General features: G+C 43.8%; 2 protein-coding genes across 8 annotated transcripts in view; one reads left to right on the forward strand and one right to left on the reverse strand.

Moving 5' to 3' along the window:
- The window catches only part of POLN (DNA polymerase nu), a 219,602-nt gene extending 213,431 nt beyond the window's left edge, over window positions 1-6,171 (reverse strand). For 4 of the 6 annotated variants that reach the window (XM_075857059.1, XM_075857079.1, XM_075857070.1 and 1 more), the window contains exon 1: window positions 5,644-5,824. The gene's annotated coding sequence lies outside the window, so the exon portion shown is untranslated. Of the gene's footprint in view, window positions 1-5,643; window positions 5,825-5,999 lie in introns of those variants that run through there. The other 2 variants (XM_075857050.1, XM_075857041.1) reach the window with 1 other exon arrangement.
- HAUS3 (HAUS augmin like complex subunit 3) lies at window positions 6,051-15,272 on the forward strand. Of its 2 annotated transcripts, none has more exons than XM_075857090.1 (5): window positions 6,051-6,161; window positions 8,680-9,613; window positions 10,667-11,106; window positions 12,409-12,634; window positions 14,149-15,272. In XM_075857090.1, exons 2-5 carry the CDS (start codon window positions 8,699-8,701, stop codon window positions 14,380-14,382), a joined length of 1,815 nt encoding a protein of 604 aa, XP_075713205.1. In that variant the 5' UTR covers window positions 6,051-6,161; window positions 8,680-8,698; the 3' UTR covers window positions 14,383-15,272. The 2 variants fall into 2 exon arrangements, with proteins under 2 accessions (XP_075713205.1, XP_075713212.1); XM_075857097.1 differs by lacking the exon at window positions 6,051-6,161 and adding an exon at window positions 6,170-6,229.
- The last annotated feature ends 10,242 nt before the right edge of the window (window positions 15,273-25,514 follow it).

Consider the following 25,514-nt stretch of genomic DNA (forward strand, 5'->3'; position numbering starts at 1 on the left):
GTTTAATAAAGTTAACTAAAAAAAAAATGTGAAAAAATATGAAAAACCCAGCTTTTCCCCTTACAAAATGCTTTACTATTAAAAAAGTTAGGCATATTTGGTATCGCCGCGTTTGTAACGACCCCGACTATAAATCTATTACAATATTTAACCCGCACGGTGAACGCCGTAAAAAATTGCTGTTTTCTGTGAATCCTGACTTAAAAAAAATGTTCTGAAAAGCGATCAAAAAGTCGCATCTACTCCAAAATGGTACCAATAAAAACGACAAGTCTTCCCGCAAAAAAAAGCCCTCATACAACTGCATCGGCGGAACAATAAAAACGTTACTGCTCTTCAAACATGGAGAAAAAAAGTGTTTTTACTGTGTAAAAGTAGTAAAACATACAAAAACTATACAAATTTGGTATCGTTGCAATCGTAACAACCCGCTGAATAAAGTTATTGTGTTATTTATATCACACGGTAAACGGCGTCGATTTAAGACGCAAAAAAGCGTGGCGAAATTTCAGGTTTTTTTCTATTCCCCCCCCAAAAAAAAAGTTAATAAAAGTTAATCAATAAATAATATGTACCTCAAAATGGTGCTATTAAAAAATACAACTTGTCCCGCAAAAAACAAGACCTTATACAGCTATGTCGACGCAAAAATAAGAGTTATAGCTCTTGGAATGCGACGATGGAAAAACGTAAAAAATGGCTTGGTCATTAAGGTTTAAAATAGGTTGGTCATTAAGGGGTTAAAAGACAATGGAGTTTTCTGTTTTTTTATACTGTTAGGTCTAGTTCACACTGAGGTTTTTTTCAGGCAGAAGAATTCTGGCTCAGAATTCCTTCAGAAATTTTGACGCAGATTTTGAACGCCCAGCGTAGTTTTAATGCTTTTTTTCTGCATTTTTCGCTGCGTTTTTTTGCCCACAGCCGTTGATCTGATGCAAATGACTGTGGGGAAAAAATGCGGCAACGTGGTTTCCGCATCGGTTTCAATGCCAAAAAACTTTGTCTGAACTGACCCTTATTGTAATGTTTCCCCCCCCCTATAATCCTAAAAATTTGATTAAACTATTTTTATATTAGTCCCACTAATGGAGCGGGCCCAGCCTGAGAGCCTACTACATACAGCCCCTCCCGACTATGACATAAATGTACACCAAATGTCAGAAGGGGATAAATATATACAGATGTATAGACCCAATACACAAAATACCCCAAACCCCAATAGATACAGACTAAAGATACATTGATAAATAAAGATGATAGATAGATAGATAGATAGATAGATAGATAGATAGATAGATAGATAGATAGATAGATAGATAGATAGATCATACCTCCCAACCGTCCCGGATCCGGCGGGACAGTCCCGGTTTCTCACCGCTGTCCCGCCGTCCCGGGCGGTCTGCAAAATGTCCCACTGGGCGCTGCATCAAAACAGCTGATCGCTGCTGACTGCAGCAGTGATCAGAAGAAGGCGGGCGTCTTGCAGCGGTGTTCTCACTGGGATCGATGCCGGCACGGGAGTGGACCAGTACAGTCACCTGACCTGTCATCTGACCTCACCGGTCAGGTGACTGGACTGGTCCACTCCCGGGCCGGCATTGACACCAGTGAGAACGCCGCCGCAAGACTCCTGCCTTCTTCTGATAGTGAGTGACGTCAAAGCAGAGCGGAGAGTGGCAGCAGTAGGGCCGGCTACCTCTACCGCTCTCCGCTCTGGCGGCATTGTGGCACAAAGTATAAGGGGGTTGTGTTGCGCTACCTACTGGGGGCTGTGTGTGGAGCTATGTACAGGGGGGCTGTGTGTGGAGCTATGTACAGGGGGGCTGTGTGTGGCGCTATCTACAGGGGGCTGTGTGTGGAGCTATGTACAAGGGGGCTGTGTGTGGAGCTATCTACAGGGGGCTGTGTGTGGAGCTATGTACAGGGGGGCTGTGTCTGGCGGTATGTACAGGGGGGCTGTGTGTGGCGCTATCTACATGGGGCTGTGTGTGGAGCTATGTACAGGGGAGCTGTGTGTGGAGCGATGTACAGGGGGGCTGTGTGTGGAGCTATGTACAGGGGGGCTGTGTGTGGAGCTATGTACAAGGGGGCTGTGTTTGGAGCGATGTACAGGGGGGCTGTGTGTGGAGGGATGTACAGGGGGCTGTGTGTGGAGCTATGTACAGGGGGGCTGTGTGTGGAGCTATGTACAAGGGGGCTGTGTGTGGAGCGATGTACAGGGGGGCTGTGTGTGGAGCTATGTACAGGGGGGCTGTGTGTGGAGCTATGTACAGGGGGTCTGTGTGTGGAGCTATCTACAGGGGGTCTGTGTGTGGAGCTATCTACAGGGGGGCTGTGTGTGGAGCTATCTACAGGGGGGCTGTGTGTGGCGCTATCTACAGGGGTGGCTGTGTGCGGAGCTATCTACAGGGGGGCTGTGTGTGGCGCTATCTACAGGGGGGCTGTGTGCGGCGCTATCTACAGGGGGGCTGTGTGGGGAGCTATCTACAGGGGGGCTGTGTGTAGCGCTATCTACAGGGGCGGCTGTGTGTGGCTCTATCTACAGGGGCGGCTGTGTGTGGCTCTATCTACAGGGGCGGCTGTGTGTGGAGCTATCTACAGGGGCGGCTGTGTGTGGAGCTATCTACAGGGGCGGCTGTGTGTGGAGCTATCTACAGGGGGGCTGTTTGTGGAGCTATCTACAGGGGGGGCTGTGTGTGGAGCTATCTATAGGGGGACTGTGTGTTGCGCTACCTACTGGGGGCTGTATCTGGCACTATGTACAGGGGGGCTGTGTGTTGCGCTATGTACAGGGGGGCTGTGTGTTGCGCTATGTACAGGGGGGCTGTATCTGCCGCTATGTACAGGGGGGCTGTGTGTGGCGCTATGTACAGGGGGGCTGTGTGTGGAGCTATCTACAGGGGGCTGTGTGTGGAACTTTCTACCCGGGGGCTGTGTGTGGAGCTATCTACAGGGGGCTGTGTGTGGAGCTATCTACAGGGGGGCTATGTGTGCAGCTATCTACAGGGGGGCTGTGTGTGGAGCTATCTACAGGGGGGCTGTGTGTTGCGCTATGTACAGGGGGGCTGTGTGTTGTGATATGTACAGGGGGGCTGTGTGTTGCGCTATGTACAGGGGGGCTGTGTGTTGCGCTATGTACAGGGGGGCTGTGTGTTGCGCTATGTACAGGGGGGCTGTATCTGGCGCTATGTACAGGGGGGCTGTGTGTGGCACTATGTACAGGGGGGCTGTATCTGGCGCTATGTACAGGGGGCTGTATCTGGCGCTACGTACAGGGGGGCTGTGTGTGGCGCTATGTACAGGGTGGCTGTGTGTGGCGCTATGTACAGGGGGGCTGTGTGTGGAGCTATCTACCCGGGGGCTGTGTGTGGAGCTATCTAAAGGGGGCTGTGTGTGGAGCTATCTACAGGGGGGCTGTATCTGGAGCTATCTACAGGGGGGCTGTGTGTGGAGCTATCTACAGGGGGGCTGTGTGTTGCGCTATGTACAGGAGGGCTGTGTGTTGTGCTATGTACAGGGGGGCTGTGTGTTACGCTATGTACAGGGGGGCTGTGTGTGGTGCTATGTACAGGGGGACTGTATCTGAAGCTATCTACAGGGGGGCTGTGTGTGGAGCTATCTACAGGGGGGCTGTGTGTGGAGCTATCTACAGGGGGCTGTGGGTGGAGCTATCTACAGGGGTCTGTGGGTGGAGCTATCTACAGGTGGGCTGTGGGTGGAGCTATCTACAGGGGGCTGTGTGTGGAGCTATCTACAGGGGGGGCTGTGTCTGGCGCTATCTACAGGGGGCTGTGTGTGGAGCTATCTACAGGGGGGCTGTGTGTGGAGCTATCTACAGGGGGGCTGTGTGTGGAGCTATCTACCCGGGGGCTGTGTGTGGAGCTATCTACAGGGGGGCTGTGTGTGGTGTTATCTACAGGGGGATTGTGTGTTGCACTACCTACTGGGGGCTGTATCTGGCGCTATGTACAGGGGGGCTGTATCTGGCGCTATGTACAGGGGGGCTGTGTGTTGCACTATGTACAGGGGGGCTGTGTGTTGCGCTATGTACAGGGGGGCAGTATCTGGCGCTATGTACAGGGGGGCTGTGTGTGGCGCTATGTACAGGGGGCTGTATCTGGCGCTATGTACAGGGGGGCTGTATCTGAAGCTATCTACAGGGGGGCTGTGTGTGGAGCTATCTACAGGGCGGCTGTGTGAGGAGCTATCTACAGGGGGGCTGTGTGTGGCTCTATCTACAGGGGGGCTGTGTGTGGAGCTATCTACAGAGGGGCTGTGTGTTGCGCTATGTACAGGGGGCTGTATCTGGCGCTATGTATAGGGGGGCTGTGTGTGGCGCTATGTACAGGGGGGCTGTGTGTGGTGCTATGTACAGGGGGGCTGTATATGGCGCTATGTACAGGGGGGCTGTGTGTGGCGCTATGTACAGGGGGGGCTGTGTGTGGCGCTATGTACAGGGGGGCTGTGTGTGGTGCTATGTACAGGGGGGCTGTGTGTGGCGCTATCTACAGGGGGGCTGTGTCTGGCGCTATGTACAGGGGGGCTGTGTGTGGAGTTATCTACAGGGGGCTGTGTCTGGAGCTATCTACAGGGGGGCTGTGTGTGGAGCTATCTACAGGGGGGCTCTGGTGGATGATTTTTCCATTGACCGGTAGCAGAGTTACACAACTGGGGGAAAAAAATCCCCATCATGTAACTCTGCTACCTGTCAATTGAAAAGTCATCCACCACAGGGTCTCCCTCTTGACTTTCATTGTTCTCAGCCTTTAGGTTTGTCCAGCAGCTGCTGCCGCCGTGATGAGCAAATGTTATACCCAAGATAGGAAAAGTAACATAAAGACGATATAACCTGATCCATAATATCTGTGATATCCAGACAGTCTAGAGATCCGCAGTGAGAATGTGCGCGTGTTATTTGCAGAAGGATCTGGCCGTGATTTGATGTGTTGATGCGGGATATTGGGCGTGGTTAGGGGGCGTGGCTTAAAATTTCCCTCTTTTCCGAATTAAAAAGTTGGGAGGTATGGCAAAATAAGGGGCATTACATGAATAGATATTCTAGCTAATATTATTCAGTTAATACCAATTATTTGTAATACCAAAGACATCAATTTGATGCTATTCTCTATATTGATATGTTGCACAGTGAGGGTATGTTCACACAACCAAGTTTCAGACGTAATTCGGGCGTTTTACACCCCCGAATTACGTCTGAAAAAACGGCTCAATTACGCCAACAAACATCTGCCATTACTTTCAATGGGTCTTACGATGTTCTGTGCCGACAACCTGTCATTTTACACGTCGCTGTCAAAATCACGGCGCGTAAAAAAAGACGGCTCGTCCAAAGAAGTGCATGTCACTTCTTGGGACGTAATTGGAGCCGTTTTTCATTGACTCCATTGAAAAACAGCTCCAATTACGTCTGTAACGGACGTCGCGAAAAACGCGAGTACGAGCAATTACGTCTGAAATTCAGGAGCTGGTTTTGCCTGGAAACAACTCCGTAATGTGAGACGTATTTTGCGCTGTCGTGTGAACATACCCTGAAATCGAAATGCAATTTTGATTGTTCCCTTCTGGATTTTTTTTCCATAAAGAAACAATAAAATCATTCACATCCTGCAATTTTATTAGGATTACCAGGCAATGCTGTATTTGGTGGAGCCCTCGTCTTTTTGTCAGTCATCAAAATGGCTGATGACAGAGAGCAGTAGAATACATGACTGCAAAGCAATGGACATAAGACGGTTACTGAGTTATACTACAAATATTCAGCCCTCTCCTACATGCACGACCCCTCAGTATCACCATTCCCCCCTCATAAAACGCCACACGACTGATTACAACTAAGGGCGGGAAACCAGCGACCGTGCGTCATCAGCGCCCCCTCCCGACCACCGTTTTGTATAAATGTATTTATTTGTTTTAATTTTATTTGTTTTGTTATATATATTATAAACGGTTCCCGTATATAACGATTTGTCTCTGTCCCGTACCGGTTGTGAGGCGCGGCAGCTGTGGGTGTAACTACTTGACAACTGGCGCGTTTTCCCCTCTTTCACATGATTTGGTCTCTGCAGCGCGCCGTACTTCTTGTTGTGACGTCACGTGGATGAAGCCGTAAGGAACCAGTAGCGGGAAAAATAAAGCAGCTGAAAGTACGTATGTCATGTTCTTGTGTACGGAGAGCAGCGCGCCAGAGACTGCAATGGGCACAGATTTAAACGTATGCTGTGTAATGACGCGCAAGCTGAACTACAAGCCCCAGAATTCCCAGTGCAGCACATTCGAAATACTAACACCGACAGGAAAAATAGTTGCCCATAACAGCCAATGAGATTGGAGCTTTCATTATGTAGTCTGCGCTAATGTAATAATCGGCTGCTATGGGCAACAGCTTTGGTTAGCTATAACTGGTTGCTATGGGAGACACCACTGTGTATGATATATATATATATATATGTGTATATATACTGAACTAACAGCATCTTCTGGTGCACAACTTGTTAGAGAGAGCTCTGATATACTGTAACAAGCCCTTCACCTGTGTCAGTTGGACATAAATAGGGCATATTTTCAGTCTCTGTATTCACTGACCGCAAACAGAGATCTTGAAATTGTTTGGGATTTTTATATATATATATATATACAAATGGAAAGCCATAACGCAACTTTTATCGCTCTTACCTGCTCTGCATATCTCCACCAATGAAGAGGCAGCGTTCTGTCTCCAGATGTAACAATTCACAGTTTGTGGCTTGTTTAATGTTTATTCATTCGTTGTGTTTTATAAATATTAGTTTTCTATTTTTCTTGCTGTGTTTTTTGTTTATAAACTTGCATTTACAGTAAGGGTTATCGGGGTCATGGCCATCCCCAGAGTAGGCCTTCAATATTAGATCGTTGGGGGTCCGACTGTCGGCTGTTTGAAGGGGTTCCAGCGCTCCTCGTTGTTTATATGGTTCATCTCCTTTTGTACTTGCACGCACCGTTACGTTTGTTACGCTAAAACATCTGATTGGCGGGGTTGCTGACGTTTGGACCCCCACCGATCTAATATTGATGGCCTATCCTAAAGATAGGCCATCAATTTTAATAACCCCTTAAAGCCCTGTTCGGTATGGAAAATACGGTCTGAATCCGGCCTTAGTTGTAGTTCTGTGGCTTATTTTTGTGGTTTTTGTAAACCATTTTTCAGGGGTTGTCCAGCACATTTCTCCCACTTGATCTGACATAAGGGGTGGAGGTGATGCTTCAGCATGTCCAGAGGGACAGTGGCCTAGGCAGCCGCCTGACACCCAGCGAGTATTGTGCACGGGTCCTAATCTAATTCATCGGTCCTGTGCGCGATACTGGTTGAGCGCCCGGCGTTTGCCTCAACAACTCTCCAGTCTGGCGTGCAGCAGCATTTCTCCTCGCCCGATGGTCCTGTGGATAAATGTAGATAACCCCTAACAACTGACACATTTTTTATATCCATCGGATATGCCATAAGTGTCTAATAGGAGGGGTCCCACTTCTGGGTCCCGCCATTGTCCAGTAGAAGATGGGCGATGGCCGCAAAGAGGAGAAGCAGGGCAGAGGCAGCTACGAAGGTCTCTTCATTATAGTATATGGAACTTGTGTGAACAGTCCTGACTGTTTCCCTAACTCCCATAGACTATAATGTTTTTTTGAACATTGCGAGAGGTTCCATGGGAGATCTTTTCCTATATTAAGAAAGGTCTCCCGACATCAAGCCCAAAAGGTAACCTGTTGGGTACTTAGAAGAGAAGGATCTCAATAAAATTTGGTGAACACTATCCATTCATTATAAACACGCATGAACTGCTGAGTATATCGAACTATTTCATTATATGGGATATATGCCATGAACAAATGTTGAAAATCCATTATACTTTATATCCATATGCACTGTCTGTACTTTATATGAGAATACAGTAAAAGTTATATTTTTATATATAAACTCCGGATCTACGTTTTCGTTATAATGCTTGTTAATCTGAAAAATCAAAGAAGAAAAGCGCCTCATGGTGCAGAAATCCCAACGATAAGGAAGAAACGATAGAGGTGTAGGGGTGACCCTGACCGGAGATGGTTGTGCGATGTCCAGGCACAACTCTGATTACTTACAAGGAATGATGAAGTTGCAGCTACTTCATCCAGAGGAAAGAGGTCATCAATCTCGTTAAACATCGTTGTACTTTTTAATAGGGTGACGCGTTAAGACTCCGAACGGGTGCCTTCATCACACCATATGCATTGTAAATGGTCTGATGAAGACACCGGTTCGGCGTCGAAACGCGTCACTCTATTAAAAAGTACAACTACGTTTAACGAGATTGATGACCTCTTTCCTCTGGATGAAGTAGCTGCAACTTCATCATTTCTTGCAAGTAATCAGAGTTGTGCCTTGGAAAGCGAGAAAACTTTTCCTATGGGTAGGCTCCCATGTATCGGCGGTCGAAACCACGCCCACATGCGGTGGTAACTGGTTGCGAGATTTTGCCAGTAATACCCGTCAGAATTGTGCGGCTGTTTGCGACTGCATGGCGCCGTTGCTTCGGCCGCCAGTACGTGGGTATATACTCTTATCGGACCAAAAATATGGCCACATAAACAAGCCCTTGGAATTTCCTCTGGATTTAACAGTTTTTTTAATGTTTTCACTTGTAGCGTTCATACAGAGACCATCATGAATTGTGGAGATCGGTTTGTCCAGACACTGAAGAAACTAAGCTATCCCAAAGCCTCGACGCTTGATGGAGAAGCTTTTGACTGGCTGTTTGAAACCACAGATGCCAAACCTTTTTTAGACTGGTTCTGTTCCAGCCTCACGGAGCAAAATGTGGTATCGGACGAGACACTGCAGGCTTTTAATGTATTAAAGGAGTCTGGAAAATCTCTCCTGGATGAAAAGGCTTTAGAGGAGGTGATGAAGATGTGTAAACCGTCCAGCTCAAAGACCTCTGCTATGGAGGAGGTGGCGATGGAGAAGCTGGAGGAAGAGCGTCGCACCCTGCAGAAATTACGAGGGCTGCACTTGCAGAGACGTAATAAGCTTCAAATGATGGCGTCCGCCAATATCCACTCCTGCCTGAAATTCAAAGACGAAGAAGACGAAGAGGCCAAAGCCTTGAATGAAACCTTAAGTGTCCTGCAGGTGACCAGTAACAAGCTGAATCACGAGCTCCAAACTGTTATCGAAGGAATTCACAAGCTCATTTCATTCTACTGCCCCTATGAAAAGGGTCAAACATCATCATCATCCTCATCATCATCACCCATCTTCCTATTCCAAGTCCTCCTAGATAAATACTTCTCCTGTGAAGAACAAAGCACTGCTACACTCACACAGTTTACTAAAGAACATTTCTTTGAGGGTTTGTCGAAATGCATAGAGGGGACAGATAAAGATTTTCAGCTCGTCCAACTAGACGCAGATGCCCGTGATGATCCGGCCCTTGAGGAAAAGTGCCAAGAGATGATGAGACTCCAGCTAGCTTACATCAGTGCGAAACACAAGCTGATCCAGACCAAGGCCAAGCAGTCAAGTTTCAAAGCCGGTCTACAATGGGTGGAGGCCAATGCCAGTGTAGCTAAGAGCAAGGTGAGAATATTCTACTAAATTGCTGTATTATCTAAGGATTATGTCTGGAGGCATCCTTAGCCAAACAGATTGCAAGTCGACTGCGCTATCGATTCCGTCGGAAAACCGGAAACCAGACGGAATGGTGACGAACGGAAAGCATTAGCGATGTTTCCGTCACCATCAATGGTGACTGAAATGGAAGCTGTGCTGTCAGTTTCACTTTCCGTTGCGGGGTTCACCCGACGGAACCCTCCGACAGAACCCCGGAACGGAAATGAACGGTGATGTGAACAGGCCCTAACATGTAATATACATCTACAGCTGCCTAAGACTGGGGCTTCGTAGCGATATATATTGCGGCTGATAATCACACAAGTGCGTTCATGCTAGAATGCAGGGCGATATAGCACATACAGTATGTTCATGCTTTTTTATGCGTTCACAAAAAATACAACAGTATTGGGTTTTTTGTGATGATCACATGCTATTTCTTTCCCCGTAGGGTTATTTTGAACTTGCGTACGATTGTGACTTCATGAGATGGCACTTTGCACATTTTGTGGTGGGAAATCGCATGTTAAATTTATTGTGACTTTATCAATGCGATCTTCTACGCTGCAGAGTATTGCATTAAACGCACAATGCACAGATTGCACAGCAAAATTGCCAGTAATCTCACCTCTAATCGCTTTCAATACATCACATGCACTGTATGGACGTGAAGTTAGGACCTAAAACAAATTAGTTAGATGCAGGCGAAATCGTGAGCGCGGCTTCCGCTGACTATTTACTTGAATGGGGCCGTGCTGTAGTTCCTGCACAACTAGTGGCTTGGAGCGACCCTGTGCAGGGAGAAACAGGGAAGGGGCTGCTGCTAACCATCGCTGTGGCCCCTTTATTCCCAGGATCTTTAGGGTCTAAAGCAGTCGGATTAGAAAGTGATGGCATATCCTAACGATAAGCCGTCACTTGATAAGGTGAAAATAACCATTTAGAGGGTCTTCGGCACTCGACTACTTCAGTCTTACATATTTTACTTGCTTATACACCCTATTTCTTTGCATTACAAAGGACTCTCAGAAAGACAAGCTGTTGGTGAGAATATCAAGTTTGAAGGATGAGACCTCACAGATTGAAAATCACATAGAATCCATTAAAAGTGAGACTCTTCCAGCCCTGGTCCGTCAGAGCGCTCAGCTATTAAATATGCCCGTTGTCAAAGGGGACTATGATCTGCAGATCGCCCGTCACAATTTATGCACATCCAGACAGGAGCTCTTGTGCGACCATCTGATAAAGCAGAGGGCCTCTTTCGAGCTCTTACAGCTAGGCTTTGAGCTGGAGTTAAGGAAACAGAGAAATGTTAATCGCCAACTGGAAGCCTTAATTCAAGAGTTAAGACAAAGCGCCGAAAGACTGGACGCAAGATTAATGATGATGTCTGATGCTTCTTTGTTGGCTTTAAACAAGCCGCGGGTCAACATAGATTCTAGAGATCCAGCCACCCATGGGTAAGTGGTCAGTCATGCCGAAGCTATAGATATTTAGACTTTCTATGAACGCGTCTATGGGGTGGAGCTTGTAGACTTAGTAAGGGTTTTAACCAATCACATTTATCTTTATTCAGCAATGTATGTCTGGTCACAGGGCAGACCAATCAGCTGTCTGCATGTAGGGGAAGCTGATCATTTTTGTATTGTGGACAGGGGCAGACATTTAAATTAAGGAATGCCAATAAAGTGAGGCTCTATGACGCTAGGAGTCCCGTACTTTAATCGTGTTTTCAGCACGGGACAGTTTTCCGCAGCGGGGCAGGGACTCCTAGTGTCATAAATGACTGACGCTAGGAGCCCGGCTCCCTGCAGTGTTAGGTCCGGGAAATACTGCCGGCGTACCATCCGTATATCACGGACCGAACACGCTCGTGTGAACCCGGCCTAAGGACTCATTCAGACGAACGTAAAACTCATCTGTGTGCTGTGCTGTGCGTAAAAATCACCCACAGCACACTGACCCATTCATTTCAATGGGGCCGTTCACACATGCAGGAGTTTTCACGCAGCATGTGTCCGTTGCATGAAACTCACTGCATGTCCTATTTTGGTATGTTTTTCACGCGCCTACACGCTGTTTGTGCGTGAAAATCACGCACAGCACACGGCTGCACATCCATGTGTCGTGTGTGATTTGCGCATCAATTCCATTGAGAAAAAAAAAACGATGTGCTTTGCAACTGCGTGAAAAACACATGCCAATCGCCAAGCACAGATTCAATAACGCAATGCACACCTGCCAGATTTACGCGCGTGACTCTGATACGCTCGTGTGAATGTAGCCTAAGGCAGAGCTATATGGGGGGGCACAGGTTGCGGAGAGCGCTGTAGGTCATCGTCAGTATTTTGGAACGAGAGGAGAGGTGGATTAACCGGGCAGTGTGGTTGAGGATTGATTGGAGGATTGCTAGAGTATTAGAGGGGGATGGTGCAGTAATCCAGGTGGGAAATAATGAGGGCAGGTACCAGAAACATGGAAAGGTTCTAGCAGCTGTCTAGTGAATGTGCAGGTTCCTCGGTTCAGTGGAGAGGTGGCTTCCGCTTTTGTTGAAATTAATTAGAATTAAGTTTATTTTTGTAAAGTTTGAAGTGTCCAGGACACCTACATAGATCTATTCTCTGCCTAGTTTTGTAGGCGGAGGTGTTACTGTTAACAACCAATCAGATCACTTCATTTGTTTTGTGTCCTGTCCTAGAAAGGTAACAGCGAGCATCTGTTCATGTATTTTACAGTCTGTTAATATATCTTGTATGTTGCAGATTATTCCAGCTCCTGGATGGAGATAACACTCAGAAACTCTTCAGAACATACAGCGGTCTAGAATCTGCGGCTCTGACGTTATCCCTGGATGTCCAGTCCCTGAAGGACCGGCTAGCCGTTTCTGAGCAAGAACAATCCCTTTTTATGTCAAAACTTGAATCCAATCTGAAGACGTTACAAGATTGTATGTATCCGGATGGAACGGAACTCATGTTAAATACCCCGGTAAGGACTGTATATAATGTAACGTTGTTTCATCTCAGATTATGGCTACTCCGTGACGAGCAGTTACACAGCCGAGAACCTACAGCCGTGTCCATGTGATTAGCTGTATGAATGAAGCGGCTTCTATAGAAACCACTGTTGCCGCCAATAGCATTAATGAAGCTCCAGACCCTCCGCGTGTTACCTCCTCACGTCCACTCTGATTGGCCAGGGTGTATTTATTACAATACTAGTTTAGTATGTAGGCAACACATCTGACTGGAGTTGGTAGCCAGAGCTTTGTGTTGCACCATCTGCAAATGCGTCCAATGTAATGCGACCACTGCAGCTGACTGAATAATCCTGCAGTATCTGGAAGAGGCGGTTTGTTAGTGCAATCACTGCGCCTTGTGGTAATTGGAAGTTTCATTTCAATTATGGGCCTCATTCTAAGGTTCAGTTCACACGGCGGATTTTGAGTTGCGGGTCCCACCGCAAAATCCGCAGTGGAATTATTCCTGGTCGGCCGGAGTCCACCTGAAGATCGGGCAGGACGCTTGTTTTTCCCGCTAGCTGAAAAAGAATCAGCTAGTGGGAAAAAGAAGTGTCCAGCTCCCCTTTGAAATGAATGGGAGGCAGAATTTTGCAGCAGGTTCCGGTAGACAAGACCTAGACCCACTATTGTCAGAAGTCCGACCCCAGTGAGGGTCCTTGGGCTATTATAGCTATTAAACCACTGTATAGTATTTTAACCCATGGACTCTATGTAGTGCTACTTGGTACATGTTGTGTTTCAATATTGAAAAATTTTAATAAAAACGGTTAAAAAAAAAATAATAAAAAAAATAAATAAATATATATATATATATATATATATATAGGCCTATACTTGGTTATAAATGGTTTCCCATGTATCCATGCCATTCATTATATAAGAACTATAGAAACAGATTCAATTCAGATATCTTCGAGTTGTTTTCTACTGTCAATTTGTTGGCCAGTGGTCATTCCTGCCTGTGCACACCGACCCCCTGTGTTAGTCCATGCAGTAACCCAAACCGGTCTGTTGTACAAATGTGGAGATCTTTAAAGGGTCTTTTTTTTTTTTTTTTTTTTTTTTTAAACGGCACCACTTTTGTCCATGGCCTGTGTCTGGAATTGCAGCTTAGCCCTATTCACGTCAACACTGCTATACCACACACATCTCATGGACAGACGTGGTAATATTTCTGGAAAAAAAAAGAGGGTGTCCGAAGGAAACGTACAAATTTTCCTTAGCAATTAGGTTGCTGCCTTCATGACAGATCGAATCTGAACAAACTCCACCATTCACTCCAATGAGCTGTGTCAGGGCAGGGCAGTAGCTGTGGCCGTTATTATCGCAGGTGATAGCGGCTCTATGATGCTTCTAGTGCACTAAAAGCAAGTCTAGGAGCACGTTTATACCTCAAGAAGGGTTAAGAGAGCCCCCCCCAGATGTGTCAAGTGTACGACTGATGTATAATAAATACTGTTATGTGCCTTTGTTTTTTTAGGAGCTGTCCTCCAATTTTCAGCAATTAAATTCACATCTAGCCAAATTAAATACGATTTTATTGGAAGTTCTGCAGGATCTGAAGGTGAAGCAGAACATTTTACAGTCAAGCAAGTATGACAAAATGGAAAAAGAACTTTATGTTTACTTCTTCCAGAATGAGGAGCTTCTAAAGCGCATTGTACAGAATCTGGAGTCGCAGGCCGATCTCCCCACCTCGTCATTCTTATTCTAGATTCAATAATCCTCTATACTAAGAATTGAATGAAAAAAATTCTGGCAGATTTAAGCTCGACATTAACTTTTTGAAGGGGTCATTGAAGTCCTATTTATTTTGATATTTGCGTTAATTTCTGATGGGACCTGCAATGAAACATGGAGCAAAGGTGCGGTGGCCAGGCCCCTGTGGACCAGACATTGATGGACTACTTTATCAATATTCTATAAATGTCTGGTGGTCATTTTCTGACATTTCATGCGGTCTGTAAGCTGCGAACCCACAAACCAATTCTATGGAGTGTTGAATGGGTTCAGTTACCCTACAGAGCACCGTGGCACCTTCATTTTGGCACCGATGGTGTTGCCTCCGCTGACGTATCCCCACAAATGTAAGAAGATGAATTCCACATTAATTATTTTAACCGATCCACGTATAGATTTTTATTCACAAGATCGATGTACACTATGTATTAGTAGCTGCACGGGTGGTAAGGCTCCTTTCACACTATAGTTCTAGTACGTTCGAGATGAACGACAGTCCAAACAGAAAGCATCGCTTCCGTTGGAATTACCATTGATTTCAACGGTAATTATTTTGTTTCGGATGCTTTGTTTGCCTCCGTTTTTTCTCATGGAAGCAAAAGTTCTGCAGGCTGCACTTTTGCTTCCGTCAAAAAAACGGAAATCTAGCGAACGGATGCAAACGGAAAGCGTCTGAAACAAAATAATTACCGTTGAAATCAATGGTCACTCCAACGGAAGCGATGCTTTCCGATTGGACTCTCTTTCTCTCTCCCTCCGACAAGAATGTCCTAAACATACTATAACTAGTGTGAACTTAGCCCAACATATTATTCTCTTATGGCTGCATTTTTTTATCCTTTTTTAAATTTGTTTTAACATATAAAAGAATCATTTAATTTATTATTGTTTTCTGTACACTTTTTTTTCTAAAAAAGGTTTGTCCAGTTTCAGATCGCTTCATTTCAGAATGAGATTTCTAGGTATTGATGATTCCCTCCTCTTTGGGGTCTCCATATTGTCTAATGATGAGAGATCGGGCACAGTAGGACAATGGTTATATAAGGGTGGATTCACACGCGGCAGATTTTGTTGCAGAGATTTCTACGACTGAAAATCAGATGAATGGTTCCGATTTTCAGTCGCAGAAATTTCTGTAACAACATCTGCCGCGTGTGAATCCACCCTTAAAGAGGTTTTCCTATCAGGGACATTTATGACACATCCACAGGATATGTTATAAATGTCATATGTGGGTCTACCTATCTCTAGAACGGGGCCCCTTAAACCCCCTTCTCTGTGTTCCGGCTGACGCGGTTGATTCCCAACCATGAAGAAGAAAGCTCGCTGAGTTTAAGTCCCATAGAACTGAATGGTAATTATTGAGGGACTATATACAGGATTATGTGACAATAAATAGCATTATAAGTGACAGCCAGCACGGTTTTACTAAGGACAGAAGTTGTCAAACTAACCTAATCTGTTTTTATGAAGAGGTGAGCAGAAGTCTAGACAGAGGGGCCGCTGTGGATTTAGTGTTTTTGGACTTTGCAAAGGCATTTGACACTGTCCCCCATAGACGCCTAATGGGTAAATTAAGGACTATAGGTTTAGAAAATATAGTTTGTAATTGGATTGAGAATTGGCTCAAGGACCGTATCCAGAGGGTTGTGGTCAATGATTCCTTCTCTGAATGGTCCCCGGTTATAAGTGGTGTACCCCAGGGTTCAGTGCTGGGACCACTATTATTCAACTTATTTATTAATGATATAGAGGAAGGGATTAATAGCACTATTTCTATTTTTGCAGATGACACCAAGCTATGTAATATAGTTCAGACTATGGAAGATGTTCATGAATTACAGGCAGATTTAAACAAACTAAGTGTTTGGGCGTCCACTTGGCAGATGAAGTTTAATGTAGATAAATGTAAAGTTATGCATCTTGGTACCAACAACCTGCATGCATCATATGTCCTAGGGGGCGCTACACTGGCGGATTCACTTGTTGAGAAGGATCTGGGTGTACTTGTAAATCATAAACTCAATAACAGCATGCAGTGTCAATCAGCTGCTTCAAAGGCCAGCAGGATATTGTCGTGTATTAAAAGAGGCATGGACTCGCGGGACAGGGATGTAATAATGCCACTTTACAAAGCATTAGTGAGGCCTCATCTAGAATATGCAGTTCAGTTCTGGGCTCCAGTTCATAGAAAGGATGCCCTGGAGTTGGAAAAAATACAAAGAAGAGCAACGAAGCTAATAAGGGGCATGGAGAATTTAAGTTATGAGGAAAGATTGAAAGAATTAAACCTATTTAGCCTTGAAAAAAGACGACTAAGGGGGGACATGATTAACTTATATAAATATATTAATGGCACATACAAAAAATATGGTGAAATCCTGTTCCTTGTAAAACCCCCTCAAAAAACAAGGGGGCACTCCCTCCGTCTGGAGAAAAAAAGGTTCAAGCTGCAGAGGCGACAAGGCTTCTTTACAGTGAGAACTGTGAATTTATGGAATAGCCTACCGCAGGAGCTGGTCACAGCAGGGACAGTAGATGGCTTTAAAAAAGGGTTAGATAATTTCCTAGAACAAAAAAATATTAGCTCCTATGTGTAGAAATTTTTCCTTCCCTTTTCCCGTCCCTTGGTTGAACTTGATGGACATGTGTCTTTTTTCAGCCGTACTAACTATGTAACTATGTAACTATGAAACAGCATAGCTGTTTTCTTCATCATGGTCGGCAATCAAACGCGTCAGCTGGAACACAGAGAGGTAGAATGGGGTTTAGTGGGCCCTATTCTAGAGATAGATGCGTTTCCCACCACTGGGACCCCCATCTATTTGACATTTATGGCATATCCTGTGGCTATGTCATAAATGTCCCTGATGGGGAAAACATCTTTAATGGGGCTATCCAGGATTAGAAAAACATGGCTGCTTTTTTACAAAAAAGGCGCCACACCTGTGCATGGGTAGTGTCTGGTATTGCCACTCCATTATATTGAAGTGAATGGGCCTGAGCTGTAATACCATACACAATCTGTCGACAAGTGTGGCGCTGTTTTGTTTGTTTTTTTTAGAAGCAGCCATGTTTTTCTAATCCTGGAAAACCCCTTTAAGTAGAGATACACAGGAGGATTTGTATGCTTGGTGCTACTAGCAAACAAACATAAGCATTCATGAAAGCTTGTATTATAGGAATACTGTAGACCAGTCGCCTCCAACCTGTGACTCTCCATCAGTTCCAAAATTATAACTCCCAGCATGCATTCTGAGAGTTGTATTAACCCCTTCCCGCTCCTTGACGTACTATTACGTCATGGCAGCTGTATCGTTCGCGCTCCATGCCGTAATAGTACGTCTCGGGAGTAACGGCCGTTTCGGCCGTCCTCCCGACACATACAGGAGCTGTGACGCTGCTGTCTTGTTCAGCAGCTGTCACAGCTCCTACAGCGGGGACCGATCGCTGTGTCCCCGCTGATTAACCCCTTAAAAGCTGCGTTCTATAGAGATCGCGGCTTTTTAGGGGTTAAGCTGCCATCGCCGGCCTGCTACGCGATAGCGGCCGGCGATGGTGACTATGGCAACCGGACACCAAACAATGGCGTCCGGCTATGCCATAGACGGAAGCCTAGTGGGTCCTGACAACGTCAGGACCCACTATGCTTGCTGTCAGTGAGTAGCTGACAGTTCTAATACACTGCACTACGCATGTAGTGCAGTGTATTAGAATAGCGATCAGAGCCTCCTGCCCTCATGTCCCCTAGTGGGACAAAGTAATAAAGTGAAAAAAAAGTTAAAAAAAGATGTGTAAAAATAAGAAAATAAAAGATTTAAAAGTAAAAATCCCACCTTTTCCCTTATCAGTCCTTTATTATTAATAAAAACATATAAACAAACAAACAAACTATACATAATTGGTATCGCCGCGTCCGTAACGGCCTGAACTACAAAATTATTTCATTATTTATCCCGCACGGTGAACGCCGTAAAATAAAATAATAATAAACCGTACCACAATCACAATTCTTTGGTCACTTCACCTCCCAAAAAATGGAATAAAAAGAGATCAAAAAGTCGCATGTACCTAAAAATGGTACTGATCAAAACTACAGTTCGTTACGCAAAAAATAAGTCCTCGCACGGCTTTATTGATTGAAAAATAAAAACGTTCTGGCTCTTAGAATAAGGTAACACAAAAAGTGAATGATTGTTTACAAAACGTATTTTATTGTGCAAACGCCATAAGACATAAAAAAAAACTATAAACATCTGGTATCGCCGTAATCGTATCGCCCCGCAGAATAAAGTGAATGTGTCATTTATAGCGCACGGTGAACGCTGTAAAAAAAAACGAAAAAAAAACAATAGTAGAATTGCTGTTTTTTAGTCACCACGCCACCTAAAAATAGAATAAAAACTGATCAAAAAGCCGCATGCACCCCAAGAAAACTACAATGCATTCCTCAAGGGGTCTAGTTTCCAAATTGGGGTCACTTTTGGGGGGTTCCCAATGTTTTGGCACCACAAGACCTCTTCAAACCGGACATGGTGCCTAATAAAAAAGAGGCCTCAAAATCCACTGGGTGCTCCTTTGCTTCGGAGGCCGGTGCTTCAGTCCATTACCGCCCGAGGGCCACATGTGGGATATTTCTCTAAACTGCAGAATCTGGGCAATACGTATTAAGTTGCGTTTCTCTGATAAATCCTTTTGTGTTATAAAAAAAATGGTATAAAGAGGATTTTCTGACAAAAAAAAAAATGTAAATTTCACCTCTACTTTGCTCTAAATTTTTGTGAAACACCTAAAGGGTTCATAAACTTTCTACATGCTGTTGTGAATACTTTGAGGGGTCTAGTTTCTAAAATGGGGTATTTGATAGGGGTTTCTAATATATGGGCCCCTCAAAGCAACTTCAGAACTGAACTGGAACCTAAAAAAAATAAATAAATGAGGCAATACTTCGCTTCTTACATTATACTGATAATGAGCTGTGCCCACCCCGAGATTACCCCAGTTTTGACCGTTTGTCTAAACGGAGACCCCTATTAGACCGTTCCAGTGCCCAGTTTTCCCAAGCATACACCCCCGAGAAGTGTATTTCTATTGATGAGTCCCTGGTACATTTTAAAGGGAGGGTTCAATTCCGCCAGTACCTGCCGGGTAAGAGGGCAAGGTATGGCGTGAAGATGTATAAGCTGCGAGAGTGCATCAGGGTATACCTACAGGTTTAGGATATATGAAGGAAAGGCCACCCCCAAACCAGACTGCATCCTGGACTACAATAGGTACATGGGAGTGATGGACTTGTAAGATCAAGCCCTGAAGCCCTACAGCGCCATGCAGTGTGGTATAAGAAGCTGGCCGGGCACATCATACAGATGGCATTGTACAATGCGTACGTGCTACGTCGATGTGCAGGCCAGACGGGAACTTTCCTGGAATTTCAAGAGGTGATTATCAAGAACCTAATCTTTAGGGACCAAGAAGGGGGGGCACCCAGTACTTCTGGAAGCGAGCCCACACGCATCGTACCAGGGCAACACTTTCCAGGGGAAGTTCCCCAAACTGGCAAAAAGGGAAAAAGTCAAAAGAGGTGCAAAGTCTGCTATAAGAGGGGGATAAGGGAGGACACAATATATCAATGTGACACGTGTCCCGAATAACCAGAGCTCTGTATGGAAGAGTGTTTTAAAATGTATCATACATCCCTTGGTTTATAATTTACCCCAATTTTACTTACCCTGATGCACTCCGCACAGCTTATCCCCCCTCGTCTTTCCCCTCTGGGCCCTGCTGTGTGTCCAGGCAGCTGATAACAGCCACATGTAGGGTATTGCCATACCTGGGAGAACCCACATTACAGTTTATGGGGTGTAGGTCTCCGGTCAAAATGGTCACTACACCTCTAGATGAATGCCTTAAGGGTGTAGTTTTTAAAACGGGGTCACTTCTTGCGGGTTTCAACTGTACTGGTACCTCAGGGGCTTCTGCATACATGACTTCGCACTAGAAAATCCCGAGTAGGCCAAATGGTGGTCCTTTCCTTCTGAGCCCTCCCATGGGCCCAAACGGCAGTTTATCACAACAAATGGGGTATTGCGGCACTCAGAACAAATTGCGCAACAGAATGGGGTATTTTGTTTCTTGTGAAAATAAGAAATTTTCAGCCAAAACGACATATTATTTGACAAAAATAATTTTGTTTTCATTCCCAGCCCAATTCAAATAAGTTCTGTGAAGAAACTATGGGGTCTAAATGGTCACATTACCCATAAATGAATTCCTTGAGGGGTGTAGTTTCCAAAATGGGGTCACTTCTGGTGGGTTTCCATTGCTTTGATACCTCTGGGGCTCTGCAAATGCGACATGGCACCCGAAAACCAATCCAACAAAATCTGGACTCCAACAAACATATAGCGCTCCTTTCCTTCTGAGCCCTCCCATGGGCCCAAACGGCAGTTTATCACCACAAATGGGGTACTGCCACACTAAGGACAAATTGGGCAACAAAATGGGGTATTTTGTTCCCTGTGAAAATAAGAAATTTTGATCACAAATGACATTTTATTGGAAAAAATGACATTTTTTTCATTTCAGAGCCCAATTCAAATACGTGCTGTGAAAAAAATGTGCGGTCAAAATGGTAACAACAACCCTAAATGAATTCCTTGAGGGGTGTAGTTTACAAAATGGGGTCACTATTGGGGGATTCCTACTGTTTTGACACCTCAACACCTCTTCAAACCTGGCATGCTGCCTAAAATATATTCTAATAAAAAAGAGGACTCAAAATGCACTAGGTGCTTCTTTGCTTCTAGGGCTTGTCTTTTAGTCCACGAGCGCAGTAGGGCCACATGTGGGACATTTCTAAAAACGGCAGAATCTGGACAATACATATTTAGTAGTGTTTCTCTGGTAAAACCTTCTCTGTTACAGAAAAAAAATGAATAAAATTGAATTTCAGCAAGAAAAATGAAATTTGCAAATTTCACCTCCACTTTGCTTTAATTCCTGTGAAATGCCTGAAGGGTTAAAAAACTTTATAACTGCTGTTTTGAATACTTTGAGGGGTCTAGTTTTTAAAATGGGGTGTTTTATCAGGGTTTCTAATACATAGGCCCCACAAAGCCACTTCAGAACTCAAGAGGTACCTTAAAAAAAAGGCTTTTGAAATTTTCTTAAAAATATGAGAAATTGCTGTTAATGTTCTAAGCCTTGTAACGTCCAAGAAAAATAAAAGAATGTTCAAAAAACGATGCCAATCTAAAGTAGACATATGGGAAATGTGAACTAGTAACTATTTTGGGTGGTATAACCGTCTGTTTTACAAGCAGATGCATTTAAATTCTGAAAAATGCAATTTTTTCAAAATTTTCTCTAAATTTTGCAATTTTTCACCAATAAACACTGAATATATCGACCAAATTTTACCAGGAACATGAAGCCCAATGTGTCACGAGAAAACAATCTCAGAATCGCTTGGGTAGGTTTAAGCATTCCGACGTTATTACCACATAAAGTGAAATATGTCAGATTTGAAAAATGGGCTCTGAGCCTTAAGGCCAAAACTAGGCTGCGTCCTTAAGGGGTTAAGCCAGCGGTAGTGCCATAGGTTGAAGATCACGACTATAGACTGTGGGCACAACATGGTGATTCCTGCATCCTAATAATATATAGTTGCAGCGCGGTTCCGTTATTAACCATCTGAGCAGGACAGCCTTCGCGCTAGTGTGCGCATTTTATTTCCAGTTACTTATCTAACCTCAACATATTCCGCAGCGCTGTACAGAGATTCTCATCACTCAAAGCAGTCCCTGTCCCTAATGGGGCTCACAATATACTTTTTTTATTTTTTTTAAATCAAGTAAATTTTTTATTGCAACGTTTTTACCCCAGTACAAAAGAAAAGTACATATTCCAGTGATCATACACTGTTGTCATTGTTTACGTTGGGATACTGTTTTTTGAAAGTACTGAAAAGTGTAGTCTGCTACGCTATTCTGTACTTTAAAAAAGAAAAAAAACTATATGCAACGTAAAGGTTTTTTATCATTGATCTTTTGTGCAGTCGACTACGCTATTGCTTCCGGAAAAACGGTGATGGAGACGGAAACCTCTGGTTTCCATCGGTGTCAGTTGTGTCTGCTCAGGGTCCCATTCTGACGGAACGTCAGAACGGGACGCCAACGCAGATGTGAACAGAGCCTAAGCTGCGTGACCGGAATATAACCGCGCACATGTAACATTGTATTCCAGCCAATCCTTCCATGATCGAATATAAGAAACACCAGAGACTTGAATATAAAACAAATACGGACAATTACTGATAATAGAAAAGCATTGTGACCTTTCTAGCGACAGTGTAAACATAGAAGAACATCAGGTCCTCTCCTGGCAGCTGCCCGTCCGGCACAGCTATTTTCCGGATAAAACAGAACTATGCAAGGACGGGGAGCTTCTGGAGGCTCCAGGCGTCTGCTGTAAAAACTAGCACAACGGCAAAAGGAGAGGCGGCTGCCTATGGCAAGATGAATGGATTAGTGCTTTTTACATTGACATGAGGATACTTCAGAAAAAAAGTATTCTGGTTGCAATCCAAAAGCTGATAAATGTACAAAATGAGTCCCTATATGTCCCAGGAGGCAACTGTTATGTATCCCTCTTTTCCTCCTCCAGTGATAGAGCATATGGAATAGCATGGCTTCAGGCGGCCGTAGACATGTGATAACGTGCCTATGGTGACGTTGGCGGACAGTTATTTCTATGGTCAGAGCCAAATAAGCAGCGATCAGACAAGAAAAAAAATAAGAAGTTTTGATATTTTGGCAGTATTTTACTTTTTACAAGTCTGAGACACGCCCCCTCCGATGGACCAGCACTGATGACGTCATTCCCTGTGTCAGTGCTGTGCCGACATCATCATTTCCAATGTATAGTCTATTTTTTATGTTTTGGACTGGAGGGTTGCTTTTAACCTAGTGATTTAGGAAAGTAGGTAACCTATATGCAAGCCTTATAGTTCGCTACTTTCACTCCACACATAGGGCAATAGTTCTTAGACCAGCAATCCGGCTACTGTCAACATTTATTTTTATTTTTTTTGCTATCTGATATTTTCACATCGATGCGAGCATTTATTTGGAACTAGATAATCCCCTAATAAAGAGAACATATTCGTACTAATAAATATCCTGGGGCCTTCTGCAAACTTCATCGAAGTGCAAGTCACATCGAGAGTCGACCGAGTACAGCAACTCACTTCTAAAGGGAATAATGGATATAAAGTTCATGCAACATTACAATAGTCTGTACTCCGTAAATAGTGTTGTCCTAAACTCCCCCTGTATTCTCCTGATGCAAAGAATATATTTTTTTCTCCATTATCAGTACTGTTCCTTTTTGTAGGAGCCAAGAATAAGGAAAAGGGGACCAACGGCGCTGCTAAAGTCAATGTCGAGGCAAAAGTTGATGATAAATGTTTAATGAAAGAGGCTACGCGTTTCGACACCGTACCGGCGTCTTCATCAGGCCAATACAAATTGTGCGATATGCACACGTTTATATACAAAAAGAAATGAGACATAATTGCAAAAAAAAGAAAAAAAGAACCGCCAATCAGGGCGGGTCAAAGGTCAAATATATAAATTGCATAAGTACTGATGTGCAAAACAGCGCGTTACAAGGTTTGTTCAGAAAAAACAATGTGAACATGAAAAACAATGTAAACATAAATAAAATATAATGAATACAATAAAACTGCAAAGAATCACTAACAGCGTATTAAGAATGAACAGATTAAGTCAAAACACAAACGTTAAAAATCTTTGTATTAATTAAATTACGTATTCGTCATAATATTAATATGGGATTGCAAACATCATTCTATAAAATGTTTAAAAAAGAGGAATTACCGTAATGTGAAAGAAAATCTTCAAAGCGTCCCTGAGCTCCTAGGTAACGCTAAAAATACGGTGGCCGAAAAGGGACAATATACTAGATGGACCGCATATGGAACGCAACAACATACTCAACGGTCACATGAACCGCAGGGTAATAGATGGACCGCTTTTGGAACGCAACAAGGTCCTCACAAGCGCAAAGAGCCAAAAATGTAATGAAAACGCAGGAACTATAAGAATAACAGCAAATCAAAGCAAAGGAGAAAATTACAAAGGTAAGTAAAAGGACCAATTAAAAATGCGATAATATATGAGTTATAAAAATATGCAATAAACATGATACAATGTAATACAATGATAATTAGTTCCTTAAGTTGAATAAAAAATACTCTATAAAAGATATTCTATAAAGGATACTCTATAAAGGATATTATAATGAGAGAAACAATTAAACGGAAACGTATATTCAAATAGCACATATGTTATCTTATAACCATTAATAGAAAATTAGGGCAAATAAAACATTAATCAAAAATGTAATAAAGCAAGATACAGTAGGACTTGGTATACCCAATTATATATACGTATATATCAGATTAAAATTATTCTAGGGACGTTTCGGTGAGATCATTTAGACCACTAGGGTGTAAAGTCTCAAGCTTGAAAATCCAGAAATTTTCTCTCTGTTTAAGCCTGTTAAACCTATTTGGCACATCTAATGGGATTTGTTCTATTGGTGTTATGACAATATTTTCAAAAATGCAATTATGTTTAAATGCACAGTGACGGGAGACACTGTGCTTGAGAAAACCTTGTCTAACATTAAAACGATGTTTATTAACCCGATTCCTAAGCGTTTGGGTAGTCCGACCTACATATTGTAAACCACAAGTACAGTGCAACAAATAGATCACATATGTGCTCCCACAGTCCAAATGATTTTTAATGGGAAAAAAAGCCCTAGTTTTAAATGAGGAGAATTCAACTATTTTATCAGAAATATTAGCACAACAAAGGCATCTCTTATGCCCACAAGAATATGACCCCTTAATGTTTGATAGAGGGTCTACAAATTCCTTTTTTATGACAGGTAATTTACTAGGTGCTAAAATATTTTTCAGGGTTTTGGATCTTCGGAAAGTAATTAGAGGTTTAGCTGGGAGCAAAGGTTTAAGGAAAGGATCACTAGTTAAAATGTGCCAATGTTTCAAAAGGATAG

This window comes from Rhinoderma darwinii, chromosome 1 (assembly GCF_050947455.1).
Source record: "Rhinoderma darwinii isolate aRhiDar2 chromosome 1, aRhiDar2.hap1, whole genome shotgun sequence".
Classification (NCBI taxonomy): domain Eukaryota; kingdom Metazoa; phylum Chordata; class Amphibia; order Anura; family Rhinodermatidae; genus Rhinoderma; species Rhinoderma darwinii.